The 17,072-nt window shown below is 39.0% G+C and overlaps 1 protein-coding gene across 1 annotated transcript in view; it reads left to right on the top strand.

Moving 5' to 3' along the window:
• The first annotated feature begins 455 nt into the window (after positions 1 to 455).
• lrp5 (low density lipoprotein receptor-related protein 5) overlaps positions 456 to 17,072 on the top strand; it is a 206,997-nt gene continuing 190,380 nt past the window's right edge. The window contains exon 1 of the mRNA XM_072592257.1: positions 456 to 667. Coding sequence (XP_072448358.1) covers positions 613 to 667 — 55 coding nt within the window. The 5' untranslated portion in view covers positions 456 to 612. The remainder of the gene's footprint in view (positions 668 to 17,072) is intronic.

The raw sequence follows: 17,072 nt of genomic DNA on the forward strand, positions 1-17,072 counted from the left end.
TCAGTTTTGGAAACGCGATTTTGTACAGAATGATACCTTTGCTGCTTGTAAAGAACTGGCGGCAATATTCACAGCAGCTGGATTTTTAGTGCATGCTTTCGGTCATCAGAGAAACCTGTTTACTCAGAGAGAAAATTAAACACTGTTGCAGCACGATTTTCAACACACGCCTGTAAGACTAAGGTTCTCAAAACCAGGTACAGGAAACTTAGCAACAATGTACTTGAAGCGACACATTTTCGAAAGTCCTATGGCACTGATCCAATGCAAGAATTCTTCAACTTAGCCTGACTTCCATTGTATGGGAAGATCCCACCCCCTCTCGCTTTCTATTGGTCTGAGGTTGCTTCCTAATTTGACAACATGAAAGCTTCATAGTGCAGAGGCGCTCTGTTGATTGGTTTTGGAGAGCTGTCAATCAGAAGGTGTCCCGGGGCTTCCGCTAGCGAGTTTTCGGTCGTGGTTGGGGGGAGGGAGAAAGAGATAGAGAGGAACCAGCCGGGAAAGTACTGGCAGACAGGCAGGCAGGAGGTGGATTATACTGTCTGTATGGCGATACATTGTAACTATGGGGCCTGAGTGAAACATTTTTACTTCTTCATTCAGCTACAAATGGAGACTTTGTTACTAACGTTGATCGCTTTTAGTCACTACATAGTTGCAACAGGTAGGTGTGGGTTGTGGAAGGTGGTGGGTGACTGAGTGTTTGTTATCCACGATCGGACCGTGGGATCCGCGCTGTTGGCTCGTGTCGTGTGACTTGTAGTAAATAGGGATTTGAAGACAACCCTCTGTCGGATGTGTTTTCTGACAGAATACTCTTCAGACGCCTGTCGTTGCAGAGGGATTCGGTTTGGGGGGGGGAGGCGAAGAGTCGTGTGTCCTACATAAAAGATCTTTTCAGTCTAGACGACACTTCTTCGGTAGGCTTTCTGGATTTTGGAGTTAAAAATGCAAAAGTGTGCCTTTCGCAAATTGAAATCGGATGGCAGTATGAAAAGTGTACTTGGAAAACAAATTACAATAAGGTCACAAAGGCAAGAGTTTAAGACATGGTGTCAGATGTCACTTCCCCGTGCACTGATAAGTTTGTCAAAATCGAAGACGCGACCTATATGAACTCGCAATAAGTGCAATACAACCGTCAGCCAAATGTTACTGCTAGCAAATTATTTGGTTTAGCGAAATCAACAAATTTGCTTGTTTAAACGTGTGCATGTAAATGTGATGCTTTTGTTCGAGAAATTGAGAAAATGTGCAAGCGTCAAGAAGTTGCACGTTTCAAACCGAACTAAATTGATTAATAGATATTACCTAAGACAGGGCTGACAACCTGCAGGTTTTTTTCCCCAAGAAATCCGGCGAGGTAGTGAACACGTCGATTTTTTTTTCACAAATAACAACAGATTTTGAAAAGTGCACATTCGAAGGGATACACTAAGTGACTCAAATCATAGTTTCGGTCAGAGTGAGTACAGTACAAGGAATTAATATACCACTATTTCCTATTATCAACCCCATGTACATGATCTACGATCCTTTATGTACCTTAGAAAATTTTAAAACAGATATTATAACATTTTTTCGATATTGGAAAGTGATGGCTAAGGGTAGTTGATAGGTTCACCTGACACACTGTTCAATTTTTCTGTTAAGCTTCTTCAAAGTATGTGTGCAAATTTAGTTGGTTAGTTTTTAAATTATTGTATGTTAAGCTTTTTTATATGTTCTTGTAAAGACTAAAAATTCAGAGTCAACTTATATAAAAAAAAGTAACTTTTATCCAAAAACAGTAAAGACCCATAAGAGTTCCATCGTACTTCCATGATATCTGGGATGCAGTTTCACAATAAGAAGCCTCACATTTAAGATGGAGAGGAGGAGAATTTAATTTCTTAGATCAAGAGTGGCCAACCTTTTCACAGGAGTGCATATTTAAAGTTTTCTATTCCTCCGAGAGGCTGGGGAGCAAATTTCCGAAAGATGAGTTGTCACAACAGTAAACAGGAGCTTCATCAAGAAAAATTAAAAGTGCTAAACTAATAACATAAACGTGTTAATAATAGAAATGACCATTGAAAAGTGCCAAGCAACAAAGCTTAATACAGCCACCTTTTGCCTTTTTGACTAAAGAAGCAGAGCTCAAGAAAGAAACAGATTTAGCCCCAATTTATGATCACCAAGACAGACGTGGTGACAGGGCCAGGCTTGGGAGTTAGGTTTAACTAATGCTACCCTCAGATTGGCTCTGGAGAGGCATGCTCCAAGCTGGCCCTGGTAGAATTGACATGAAAATAGTTTGGAAGTGAGTTGACATTCAGCTTAGGGTTTTTCTCTTCTAACAGTCTGCTTTCCTCCTCCCACATTCACCCCTTTCCCTCTTCTCTAACCCATTTCTCTCTTTCTCACCCCTGGCCCCTCACCCTGCTCTGTTACCCCTCTCACTATCTGTCTACTCTATCTCTTTTGAGAAATGAATCTATGGGGCTCTTGTGCTGCAAAGATTTCCACTAGCATGATTGCCTCACTGGAAAAATTCTGAGTGAAATGAAAGTGGCTAAATGTTTTTAAGCTTAAAAGCAATTTGGTGAAAACTGATCTATTTTCAAGAAATGAAATTAAAGAAAAATTAGTGGGAGCAATTCCCTAGCCTATCATTCCAATCCCCCTCATCATCATAGTCTGCCTTACAGTTCTCCTCTATCATCCTATTTTCAGTGCCTTCTCTCTGTGATGTAACTGTCCTCTCCTCTCCTTCCCCTCCGCCCCAAGCCAAAGTCTCCTATTCGCAGACCTGACCTCAGAATCATTGCCATGGCATCTGACCTTCAACTGCTTGTTGCTCACCTTCACTTGACACCATTTTCTTCCTGGTATGATTCTTCTCTTGCAAAGTTATGTAATTCTTAATTATGGGAACCCGATGAGTGGTCTATAAATCCTAGAAGATCTCAGGCCATACGTGGCATGCAATAGATTGAGGGTTGCAAATCTGTGAAAATTCCTACACTGAGAGCAGTGAAGGCTGTATCATTGTAGATATTCTAGCTTAGAAGGATACATCTTTTCACCTACAAGGGAGTTATGAGTGTTTGCTCATGTGGGTCAGAAAACATAGAGGTGAAAAGGGAATCCATGCGAGATTGGATGGGGGAACCTAAGTTTATGGAGACTGGAAGATGGAAGGTTGGCCGAGAGAGCATTGGATTGTTTAGTATGATAGTAATTAAAGCCTGGATAAGTGTCCATCAGTAGATAGGTAAAGATAAACAATATCACAAAGAAAGAAGTAGGTAGGGAGATTGCTGAGGCTGGGGACAGTCTGGTTTGGCAAACATGAGGCTTGGGAAAGGCTGGAAAAAATGGCGAGCAGATGAAGTTTGGAGCGGAAATGTCAGTAATAGCTTCAGCCTTCCAAATGTTTCATTAGACAAGAGTTTGATTCATCCTGGATTGATGGCTAGTGGTTTGACAGCATGGTGGCATTGGAAAAGTTGAAAAAGATATTGGTGAGGTAGTGCTGTAAAAGGACAAGAAGATAAATAATTGCAGGCCATTCTCCTGTCACGGCTTTACAGGATTGATTGGACCTAAGCAAAGGCAATTCCACTCACTTGGATAATGGAGACGTTGGAAGAGGACAATGTTTGTAACAGTTTGTGCACCCACCCATCACTCGGACCTGTTCACATTGTTACAATAGCATATTTGTAATTTGGATTAGAGCCATCTTGGTGCTGTGACAGAGGTGGAAAATTGAGATTTGAAGTAACAACTCTTTCAAAGAGTTTACAGAAGGGGGAGTGGTAAAAAATAGGTGTTTGTTGTAATGTCAAGAAAGTCATAGGTGGCTTTTTGAGAAGAGTGTTGAATGCTGTTTCCTCGGAACCAAATACAATGTCAAAGCATGTGGAGGCCAGGAATATGGGCTGTAGTCTAGTGGGATTGGATCAAAAGAATGGCAGTTGTCTCATAGACAATGGGTATTCAGAGAAGGCATGAAGAACTGGAAGGGAACTAGGGAAAGCTGCTAGTACTCATCCACAGAAGAGGGAAGCTTCAAGGAAGTATTGATTTGGTGAGGAAGGAAGGGAGGAAGAGATGTGACAGAGTAACTGAACTGGTAGTCTCACATTTCATGACAAAGATGGCCATGAACTTTTTCTGTTCTGTTGAAGTATACTATGCTCCTGCACCTCTTTTCTGCTTTTCATGTTCGATGAAATTTTACATAAAGGCCCTTTCTTCTGTTCACAATTGACTTGTTCTCACAGAATGTGTTATAAGGATACATGTAATTAGACATTACTATTTTAAAATTGTTCATTTTAAAAGATTTTTAATGCCTCAGAGATTTAAGTGTGAGTTTATAAAACTATGGAACAACAACTTGCATTTAAACAGTGCTTTTAACAAGGTAAACCTATACCTGGGTTTTTCAAAACTGTTTGATGTAAAATGTTTATAAGGAGAAATTAGTATTGACAACTAAAAGCTTGGCAGAACTGATTTTAAGCAATAAGTGGGAGAGAGAGAGAGAGGTTTGGATGTTTCTGGATGAATACTTTTGGGGCCTTTGAAAGAGTGGACACCTGTGGTGGAGTTTCTAAAATAGAGGGTGTGCTAAAGGCTGGAATTGGAGCAGCACAGAGTTTGAAAATAGAGCAAAGGTCTTTGCTGAGATCACTGCAAGAAGATTTTCCTACATGTCAGTTTAATAAAAACATTACTTAGAAATAGCATTCTGATTTTTTTAAATGAGCGACATAGGAAAAATTATCTAATGTTCTGTGCTTGTATATTAAAAAATGTTGAATATTCTTATTAAGTTCAAGACATAAAGGAATTGTCTAACCACCAAAGTAAAACAAAACTGGCATATCAGCTGACACAAAGGAGCATGATGTTTATGGCAGGAAGAGGCATTTATAACAATCATCCCCTGTTTTAAAACCCTGATAGGTCGTCTTATTTTTGTAACAAGAAAGATGTTTATACATGCGGATTTTTTTTTTCTTTTCAATTATAATACCTGTAAAATTATAGGCCCCTTGCACTTCAAATTATTTTGTGTAGCAGCTGCTTTGAACATTTTGCATCTGTTGGAGTCTGTTCAAAAGGTACACGATTGATTTATTGCACTTCAGAAATTTAAATTAAGGAAATCCAGAGGATAAAGGAATGCTGTTTCTTTCATTTTTTTTGTGACCACCTCAGATTTTGACTTTTTTTATTCTAAGTAGTTTTGATTACTTGTGGTTATGATTACTCCAGACAGATCAGCTGTTCATATTTTCCTTGCAAAAACATTTGACACCAGAATCTCTTATTGACAGATAGAGATAACAGCCCCTCCATCTGCACTTTATTTGTAGGTTTGTTTTACTTAGAGATGCTAGGAATATTGAAACACGTGCAGAATACTTCATGTAAAACCTTGACAGCACAAGTATTGCTTACAGCTTGCAGTTAAATATTGTCAATGCAAGATTTGCTGAAACTAATGCTTCTTGTATCAACAGCTGACAGATGTTTCTAACTGAAACTGATAAATGATTAGTACTTTAGTGGCTGATCTATTCAAGCTATTATAATTATATTTTCTAACATGTGCAAAATAAACTTAGTGTTATCTCTGTGCATGTTTAATGTACCGTTTTCAGTATGTTATAGAGTCATTGAGTCTTACAGCATGGAATGTGGGAAACTAAACCTAAATCAATATACCTCATGGACTGTACCTTAAATTATACTGATCATTGTAAACACTTAACTTCACACACCTGATTTGTATACCCTGATATACTGTCCAGCTACCTGCCGTATTTGAAAAGAAAAATTTTTTTTTGGTAAGAATAAGAAATGTGTCTATCTCTATAATATATGAAGTTTCCTGCTTTCTTTGATAAGCAGGTGTTGATATCTTAAGACAGATTTTACAGTAGCAAGGCAATAGTTGGACATTAAAGAAGCATGGTCAGCAGCATTCCTGCTAGTATTTTCTTTTTTTTCTGCACAGACCTCTGAGGTCAGTGTGCAGCAATAGCTTCCAGTCAATGTTGTGCTTAACGTACTGACACTCATCGCTGGTGTGCAGTCCCTCCAAAGTAACTTTGTGCACACACAGCCCTGATGGAGATGTGAGACAAAATCAAGTGGAGTGGAGTGGGGGGAAGCCCAAAGAAGAGCTGGAAATCCGAAACAAAAACAAAAATTGTTGGAAAAACTCAGGTCTAGCAGTATCTGTGCAGAGAAAGCAGAATTAAGCTTGTTTTGGGTCCAGTTACCCTTTTTCAGAACCAAGCAAGTTATCTGGGGATTTGGTTCTAAGTGGGAATCTTCTGCATGGGGGAAGAGATGTTTCATTTACAGTCTACTTCTAGAAGTGTGTCAAGTTAGGAGTTCAGTGGAGGATAGAAAAGAGGATTTCTTTTCTACTCTTTTTTTTCAGTTTCCAGCATTTGATTTTTAGTTTTGTGTAGCAGAACAAGCAGGTGAATCATTAACTGGCATTATAGAAACTGTTGAGTTTAATCAATATTGTATGCATTGAGTTGTAAAGTTTACTGGCATTGCTTTTGGGTGGCATTGGTTGTATTAATTATAAATTAATTTGTTAGCAACTCCTAATAATTTCACATTTGCAGTGCAGCTGAGATACTGAGATTGCAGAATTTTACAGCTTCTGGATGCCAGTGTGATCAAGGACAAATATATTTGCAGTAAGTCCTTGCGGTTTCAAAATCTTTGGCTCAGAGTTATTTAGTTGGAGGCTGAGCTGCAGACAATGAGGATCATCAGGGAGAGAGAGGTTACCTTTATTTCAGGAGGTGGTAACTTCTGTTGGATAAGGTCTTTTGTTTGAGTCCATTTACAGGCACAGGATTGTGTGACTAAGTGAAACAGTTATGGAAACTTGGTGGGCAGGAGTCTCAGCTTTTGCAATTGTTCAACAAGTCTGATGTTTTCTCTCCTTGTCTGGGGGAGAGTGGAGACTGCAAATTGGTTGAGGTAATGAGCCACGGTACAAGAAGTGATACATGGTATGGGGCGGGAGAGGGGGGGGGTATGTTAAATTGTCCATAGTCTTAGATGCATTAGTCAGAGGGAAATGGGTCTGGGTGGGTTACTCTTTGGAGGGTCAGTGTGGACTTGCTGGGCCAAAGGGCCTGTTTTCACACGTAGGGAATCTAATCTAATCTAAATCATTTAGGAGTGGGGAGGGTAAGAAGGATTGTAGTGGTCATAAGGAACATCAGAGTAAGGGGTATTGACAGTGTTCCCTGGAGCAAAGAGTGAGAGATAGTTATGTTGTTTTCCTGGTGCCAGTGTTTGAGATATCTGAGACTAACTTTAGTGGAAAGGGGAAGAATCGGTGTTCGGATTCTGCTGAGGAAGTGTGAGAAGGTTGGTAATAAATTGAAGAGCAGCACCTCAAAATTAATCTCTTGCAAATTGACAAGGGATGATTAAGATTAGAGAAGTGAATGTGTGGCTCAAAGACTGGTATGGTTGAAGTGAGTTCCAATTCTTGAGGCAGTGGCACCAGTATTGAGGACCTATACTAATGGAGTGGTCTAGATGTGAATGGTACTGGGAGTGATGTTCTCATGAGCTGCGTAGCTAAGGAAATAGAGAAGGTGTTGAGGGCTTAAACTTGGGTGACCATAATAAATCAAGGGTTGGAGTCAAGGAAGAAAAGCAAAATACTAAAGGAAAACGAAGGTCAGAGTATGGCAGGAAGGGACTGAAAGAACAAAACTTCAAAATATACTAGATGCTGCAAAGATTTAAAAAAACGTTCTGTATCTGAATGCATATAGCATTTATAATGAAGTAAATTAATAACTAGTGCATATTAAAATAAATAAATATGATCTGATAGCCAGTTCAGAGATGTAGCTGCAGCTAAGGATTAGGTTTGGAATACAGTTGACCCCCTCTACCCACAGGGTTTATGTTCCAAGACCTATCGTAGATACGACAGCACGGTGGCTCAGTGGTTAACACTGCTGCCTCTCAGCACCAGGGTCTCAGGTTCGATTCTAGCTTCAGGTGACTGTGCAAACTCCACACAGACATTCTCCCCGTGTCTGCATGGGTTTCCTCCGGGTACTCTGGTTTCCTCCCACAGTCACAAAGATGTGCAGGTCAGTTGAATTGGCCATGCTAAATTGCCCATAGTGTTAGGTGCATTAGTCAGAGGGAAATGGGTCTGGGTGGGTTACTCTTCAGAGGGTCGGTGTGGACTTGTTGGGCCGAAGGGCCTGTTTCCACGCTGTAGGGAATCTAATCTAATCTAAAAGATGCCCGAAACTGTGGATAGTAGTGAACTCATTCATTTAAATAGGAAATTTACCTTCCCAGCAGCCTCCTAGTCCTTGGTTCTGGAATGTTCCATGTAATATGTTCGGGCCGCAGTATACCATGGGTAAGTGAAATCATGGAAATTGACTCTGTAGATACGGCAGTTGCCCTGTATTAATGAATGTTGGAAGCTAGGTAAAGGCAGAAGGGTAGCAACTGTTAATCAAGTACAGTATTAGTGCATTAGTTTAGAACTCACCTTGGATTTGGATGAGGATGATAAATATTAGGGGAAATATATAATTTGGGAGATTGATCAATTGACCCCCAAACAGTAATACAAGTGTGCAATGCTGCAGATTTGGTTTTAACAATAAAACAAGTTAAGATAAAACAGAATAGACTCAACTTTTTTTTAAACATATAACACAAATGTAAAGGTATCAAAACGCATGGCAAAATATAATCCTTTAGAGCGCTCACACCAGAAAGAATTCCTTCTTTATCGCATCTATGAGGTTTAACTTAACAGATGTTTCATTTCCTGGTCCTAAGAATTGATAAACCTTGAGTTTGCGATTTTGGAGAAGATTTGTAGCTCAGGTTGAGGTTCAGATTGTAAGTTTGCTCATTGAGCTGGTAGATTTGTTCTCTGATGTTTTGTCACCATGCTAGGTAACATCATCAGTGAGCATCCGATGAAGCGCTGGTGTTCTGTCCCACTTGCTATTTGTGTCTTGGTCTGTTGTGGTGGGCGATATCACTTCCAGTTCTTTTTCTGAGAGATTGGTAAATGGGGTCCAAATCAATATGTTTGTTAATGGAGTTCCGCTTTGAATGCCAGGCCTCTAGGAATTCCATGCTTGTCTTTGTTTACCATATCCCAGGATTGATGTTTTGCCCCAGTCAAACTGGTGTCCCTCTTCATCTGTGTGTTTGGATACTTGTGATAATTGGTCGTGTCTTTTGGTGACAAGTTGGTGCTCGTGTATCCTGGTGGCTAGTTTCCTATCTGTCTGTCCAAGTAATGTTTGTTGCAGTCCTTGCAGGGTATTTTGTACGTGATGTTCATTCTGCTGGTTTTTAGTACGGGGTCTTTTAAATTCATTAAGAGCTATTTCAGCGTGGTGGTAGGTTTGTGTGCTCCCATGATGCCTAGGGGCCATAGTAGTCTGTCGTCATCTCTGAGATGTCTTTAATGTATGGCAGGGTGGCTAGAGTCTCTGGGCATGTTATGCCTTATTGTTTAGGTCTTTTGTGTAGGAATCAGCAGACTGAAATCAATTGGGTACCCGTTGTTCCTGAATAGATTGTATAGGTGTTTTTCCTCATCTTCTTGTAGTTTCTGGGTGCTGCAATGTGTTGTGCTTCATTTAAGTAATGCACTGATGCAACTCCATTTGTGGGTGGTTGCTCCTGTTGAGCATCTGGTCAGTGTGTATGGCTTTCCTGTAAACACTGGTCTGCAGCTCTCTACTGCCTTTTCGTTCGACTGTGATATCTAGGAAGGTGGGTCTGTTGTTGTTCTCTTCTTCTTTGGTGAACTTTATACTAGTGAGGATGTTGTTAATGTGTTTGTGTGTTTCTTCTAATTTGTTGTGTTTCATAATGTCAAAGGTGTCATCCACATAGTGGACCCAAAGCTTGGGCTGGATCATGGGAAGGACTATGCATTCTAATTTCTGCTGAGTCCTGATATTGGTGATCCCATAGGCATCCTGTTGATTTATTTGTAGATCTTGTCGTTGAAGGTGAAGTGGGTTGTGAGACACAGGTCTACGAATTTGAGGATGGAGTTGGTGCTGCCAGGTGTTTGTGTCCTTGGTTTGTCTAGCAGTGAGGCCAATGTTTCTTTGGCCAGGGTGATGTTCATTGATGTGAATAGGGCAATCACGTCGCAGGAAACCATGACTTCGTCGTCTTCTACCTTGATGGCTTTGATAATGTTAAGGAATTTCTGGATGGAGTGGCTTGAGTCTTCTGCTAGGTGTTTCAGTTTGTGTTGCAATTCCTTTGTTGGTCTATATGTGGATGTACCAGGAAGTGAGACTATGGGTCTGAGGGGGGCCCTTGTTTATGTACCTTTGGTAATCCGTAGAATTGGGATGTGTGGGATCCTTCAGGTTTTCATTCTTTGGAGGTCTGTCTTATTCATTTCACCTGTCTTGAGAAGTTTCCTCAGGGTTACTGTAATACGGTTTTCTAGCTGTGGAGTGAGGTCTATTTCTACCTGTTGGTAGGTATTGGTATCTGCGAGTAGTGTGTTCGCTTTTCAATATATTGTGTTCTGTTCAGGATGATGGTCATGCGTCCTTTGTCTGCCGGTAGGATTACAATATTTCTGTCTTTTTTGAGTCCTTTCAGGGTTTTCCTTTCCAGTGTGTTGAGGGTGTTCCTTTCTTTCTTTCTGCTTTGTGTTGGTGCTACTGTCTGTCTGGATTCTGTGCTGCTAGGAAATACTTCTTGTCCACGTCCCTGTGGTTGAAGTTCATCCCTCATACTGGGACAGTGTTTTCCAAGTCTGTGAGTGGTCAGTCTGACAGGTTCGTTATCCAAATCCCAGAATTATCTGTGTTATTGCTGTGCGTGAACTTGGCCAGTAGTTCACTGACAAAGGAGCAGCACTCCAAAAGCTTGTACTTCGAAATAAGCCTGTTGCAAAAAAACCTGGTGTCATGTGATTTTTAACTTTCTTTGTCTTGCATATTCAGATCAACTAAAACTTCTGTACAACCTGCCAATTTAAGAGGTTTTCTTCCAGCTATGGGCGTTACCCCTAAAGCAAGAAAGCAAATTCCAGAAAAATCCTAATTGAAGCTAAATACACAACTGTTTACTTTGGTTCTTCATAAAAACACACCATTATTCTCCAGGCAGTATCACTGTTTTACTGTGTTTGAAAATAAAACATTATGACTGTAGAAGTACTTTTAAGTTGACTTATTAAATTATTTAATTGCTATTAATTTTTAAACCCTTTCATAGATATAGACCAAAATGAAATGCCACTAATTCAAAAGCCAAACTATAATAAATGACATTAAAATACTATCTCATATATATCTCAAGGGCAACTTCTAGCAATATGCTGCTAATGATTGCTAGTCAGCCTCTCTGGCACTGAAAATTAACTATGACAAAAGTGAAATGCCATTCCTTCAGATTTTTAATGATGACTGTTCAGATCCCATATAAACAATGAGATTAAGAGGCGCTTGCAAGGAACTAACATCCAAATTGAAGTTATACCATTTGTAATTCGACCTTTGAATATGTTCCCCAGGAAGCCATTTAAGGATCATGTTTGTACAAATTAACTTGGACGGTTGAGGGAGAATAAACGTCCACTGTGAATACAAGTATGCGTGCTGCCCATTAATGCTTTTCTAGTGTCATCATCAAATCTTGGAATGCTATTAAAACATAAATTTTCCTGAAGTTATTAAAGAAAAGTGGAAGATCAACTCAGTGGATGAAAAATAAGATGTTGAGGGATAATTCTGAAACCAAAAGTGCTAAATATGATCTAGCATACGATTCTTATAGTTGTGGCATAACCAGTGACCTGGAATTAATTTAGTAAATTATTTGCGTTGGTTGTTGAAGATAATGAATTTGATGGGTTTTAAATGTTTTGCCTTTAGTTAATATTAGTCTTTAATTTATTCAGTAAAATTGCATCACTGATTTAATTGAAATTACCAGTGTTAATTTTTTTTTTCACGTTCCAAAATGGCAAGCACCATTGGTGACCGACACTGATTATGTAGATTTTATACTCTGCGTAGAAGTCAAATCCCATTTTTAGACAGATTTTTTTGAGGCTTAAAACGTCACCTTTATACTATGATCTTTGTTACATTCTTTGCTTTGCAAAGCTATTTCTGAATGCAGCCTGCTGCTTTCTTTGTGTTTTTATGGCTGTATTAACTTGCAAAATGAATGAGGAATCTGTACATCCTGAGACCTATGCAGAGCAGATATGGTTAATTTTTAATCCGTATAAATTTCAGATTAAAATGAGTCTAGAAATTTAATATAAATGAATGAATGCCAAGATTAATTGATTTATTGAATAAATCAATATCTGAATGCAAAGTTTGAATCAGAGGTAGTGAAAATTGGTTGTAAAGGATGCCATCAGAGATTCAGTAGCAGCCAGTTGGGTGAAACCCCAGAGCCAGTCTCGTTTGTGCAGCCATATTACTTTTGTTCTCATTCTGGATCAAGCCACAAAGAAGGAGATGATGAATATTGGTGAAGAAAAAAAAAGTTCAAACCTCAAACTATATGCCTTGGTTAAAATTTGTTGAACAACGTGGATGTATGTATGTAGATGCCAGCAAGACATGGTATGCTTTGATAACAATTAAAGGAATAACAGTTGTGGTTATATTGCCCTTCAAAGTGATCTAAATGGAGAATAGATGAGAATCATTTGGGTATGATCTTCTAATGGGTAGCTTTGTCAGATAGAGGACCAGTAAATATATACTTCAAATACATCCGTCACTCCGAAAGCTAGTGTGCTTCCAATTAAACCTGTTGGACTATAACCTGGTGTTGTGTGATTTTTAACATTGTACACCCCAGTCCAACACCAACATCTCCAAATCAGTAAATATATACTAAGACTGTTGGGTGAAAAATATTACTTTTGTTCTCATTCTGGATCAAGCCATAGCCTAGGTGGGTGTGGGGTGGTGTGTGGAGTTGCCTTTGTGTTGTTCCCAGACCTTAGAGTCAAGTTCTAATGCAACTTGATTCCAATTCATGCTTACTTTTCTCGGTGCTCTATCATTTTTGAATTTTTGTGGGTGAAGTTGGCAGTTAAACATTAACATCCAGCTTTTTTAATGTCAGCTGTTTCAAATGTAAACAAACTAATGAGAAAATTGCAGCTCCTGTATGGCCCATGAAGTATTAAACTAGCCCACAATATGAGTGAAACAGTAATCCCAAAAACCTGATAATAAATCTTCCTGTTAGCTGGTCTTGCTGAGTCTGACTTTTTTTTTTAAATGGAAGCTGCTGGACATACATTTGTGGAGGTCGCTTTCTCAGGTCATTTACGTTTCACCAGAATTTTATATTGGACTTGCTATTGGTTCTGCAGTGAAATCTGATGGTACTCGTATGAAGTTTGTGTAAAATCCTGGTTTGATTTTTAAAAAAATCTTGAACCTTTAGAACTTGGGATATAAACCAGTATTCCATTTACTCATTGAAGTTCTGATTATTAGTTTAGTTGAGTAACACACCATTGGCTGTATGACATATCTTATATACTGTTTAAGTCACATGCTAGTTGAGCAATTAAATTGAAAACATTAATTATAAATTTTGATTGAAAGAGTAAGTGATTCAGGTGATCTTACTGTGCAACATGCTTTTTTGTATCCCATCACCCCAAATTAGCATTCTGGCTCTCAATTCTGATTTTTTTTCATAAAAGCCGAAATACTTTTATGCAAACAATGACGTGGTTGGAATGTTGGATTATTGAAAGTGAAACAAGTAACAGATTTGTTTATTTTGTATTAAAATCCTTACATGGAAATTAGCTAGGTCAGGAGTTGCTTCAATTTCATTTATTCATACAGTTACTGGGCCAAAATGATGAGTTTACACGTCCTATTATTATGTTGTATAAATGAAGTGGTGTGCTATGAATTGTGAATCATCACAATTTGCTGAATGATTTGCAACTTACTATGAGTGTCAAGAAATTGTTTGATTTGTACTGCAAATCCAAATACTGTATATCTGCAAATACTGTTCATCATGAAGTGTAGAATTTGAAAGTATTTTTCATGACATCCTGACATCTAATGCACTTCAGAGTTAATGGAGAACTTTAAGTGTAGTCATTGTTGTAAGGTAGAAAATGTGACTGCAAATAATGGTTAATCTTGATTGGCCAGGACGTTGCAGAAAACTCCTGTGCTTTTCTTTAGAAACAGTATCACTGGGATTTTATCTCCATCTGAGAGGGCAGAAGACACTTTGCTTTAATATCTGGTTTGAAAGTTGCTCTCCCTGATGAGTTTGAAATCTCTCAGTTGTTCAAACATCAACTTGGAAAACTTTCACTACCTCATTTTAGGAACAATACCCTAGGCTTGGAAAAATTCCAGCAATGATTTAAAAGGTCAGCAGGCTTAACCAAGGTGAAAACCTGGGCAAGCTTGAGCATTGTATCCAGGAGAGAAGAGGCAATCAGATATTGCCTGTATTGTTTTATTATTTGTGTCTTTAGAAAGTGTCCTCTGTTTAGAGGGAGATCCAGTCTGAGAGTACATAATGTTAATTTTAAAATTCAAACGGAGGTGGTTCAAAGCAAATTCACACAAAAAAAGTCTTCACATAAGACCTTTTAAGGTCATGGAATTTGTTTTCCAGAAGATGAGATGTGCAAAATAGTTGAGATATTTTTGAAACAAAGAGATTGATGCTTACTTAAGAAGAAAGAAAACTGAAGGATGTAGAATGATAACATGGTTTTCGTAATTGCAAAGATAGATTGTCCATGCCAAGCTGAGCAGACTCAATGAGCTGAATGGTTGGCAGCTTGTGGGCATGAATGCCAATCACTGACAGCTTGCCCAATTTGTCTATTATTCATTTATGAGTATCAGCAGATAAGTTAACTAAGGGAGCTTCACCTCTGAACTTGATGCTGGAATGCTTATATGTTTGTGAGCAGAAGGCCGAGTAGATTTCCCTCCTCCCAAATGCGGGGACATTAAGGTCCATTGTACCCTTGCTGTTACTTTGGATGACGTATGCAGAGCGTGGAAATTGAAAGGGAGATCTTTTTGATGTATGTGGCCCTAATACGCACCAATTAAGTTTTATGGGAGGCATTACTTAATCTATTAAATCTCAGATGCTTCTAATGCAGTTATATCCTTCCTTAAAAGAGGAGACTAGAACTGTACAGTACTCTAGTTGTGTTTTCACCACTGCCCTGTGAAGCTGTAAAAAAGAACTAATGGATGAAGCGTTTGTATTCTGATATAGATTAAAGGCACAAGTTGATAAACATTTATCAATGGAACAATAGTGATTGCATGTTAAAAGTAATCCAATAGATGTAAATGTTTTAGGATATCCTGTGGATCTGATGAGGGCCTGTTTAAATGCAGACGAATGCTTTATGTTGTGCCATGGCTGTGTGCTTCTGACAGCCTCCTAGAACAATGCCAGATGGGTGTGTTCAGAGGTGCATTTAAAGGTATGACACAATGTTATTTGTGCAGCTGGGAAATTGTTGCAGCTATGGGAAAACTGAACTTTTTTTTGTGAACTTGAACCTTTAGTGAAGGATGTTGAGAAAACATACCAAAAGCATGCTGTTTAATTTAAGAAATAAAAACCCTAAATATTTGACATCAAGACTTCAATAGTGTAATCCTGTTTACTTTAATTTTTATTGATCACCTGAAATAATCTTTTACTTTTAACTGGGAATGTGAAAAGAAAGTACATTCTTTGTGAAAAATAGAGTAAACATTAACTTACATTCTGACAAAGTCTTCAACAAATTGCAGAGCTAGCCTATCTCTATTCAGATTTTTCTTCCTAAATTGCCACAGTTCAAAAAGCTATTTGTGGTGTTATTAATTTTGAAAGGTACTGAATAAATTCATTAGCAGAAATTTTTTTTTGTTTTTGATACTTTACAAGTGGCCAGCTAATGAAATAAATATGTGTACCGTGGAGAGTGCAGACTACAGAAACAGGAATGTCAAAGTTTTTAACTGTGGCTTTTCACTTTTGTATCTCTGGCCATTAATAAAGTGTTGTCAATACTGTCCTTTAATCTGAAAGCCTGGTTAACACTTTGGATGTTAAGAGTCAGGATATGTCCCATGTAAGGGGTGAGGAACCGAATGCTGGGCAGTCCACCATCCATCTTTACTCTTTCTGCCCTGTTGTTGGCTGTTCTCCTGCTGGAATGAGAGGCAGGTTTGAAGAGAGATGAAAATAATTGACACATCTTTATTTTTGGTGCGGGTAGGGATGTGTCCCAAGTGAGTAGATAGCGGAAAGACCGCACAGGGTTCAGGACTGAGTTGGGTTACAGCAAGTGAGGGAAGATGTTGTAGGCAATAGTGAGAGTCGGAGAGCATGAGTCTTATTGGGAGATGGGTACAGTAGCAGTGTTAGTGAGTGGGGGCGGTCTTGGAGAGAGGATATTAGCACTAAGGCTGGCTTAAGAATGGGAAACATTATTGACTTTCTTACATTGTTGGTTATTCTCTAGCTGGCTGTGACTGCACTGATTTGAGTAGCAACCTCAAACTGGGCTGGCATAGTGTCATCACCTTCAGTGACTGTCTTGGAGGACGAGAGTCATAAACCTTTCAGCGTGGCATCCAGGTCCCTGCCTGCAAAATGGAGCATCAAATTTCCCCTGCCAGCCATGTCCTGGTAAATGTCAGGAATCAGATGGGGCAGCTGTGGACTGATGGTCTCATCTGGTTGCACAATTGATCTTTAAATTGGCATCAATGCCAGTCAATTCTAGGATATCCCAGCAGGTTAGAGTTGTTCTGGGAATGGCATGTGGTAAGATGGACAAGAGGGCTTCCATAGGGGAAGGGCAGGTAGTTAATGAGGTGAGTTTTATAAGATGAGGCCTTGTAGTAAAAAACCTTCCAAAAAAAAGCAACCAATACTTAGCCAAAAGAAGTAAGATTCAGACTATTATCATAGTTTTATTTCTACAGATGTGTGCAGCCCATTCATTGTTTAGTATT

Source organism: Chiloscyllium punctatum, chromosome 22 (genome assembly GCF_047496795.1).
Source record: "Chiloscyllium punctatum isolate Juve2018m chromosome 22, sChiPun1.3, whole genome shotgun sequence".
In the NCBI taxonomy this organism is placed as follows: Eukaryota; Metazoa; Chordata; class Chondrichthyes; order Orectolobiformes; family Hemiscylliidae; genus Chiloscyllium; species Chiloscyllium punctatum.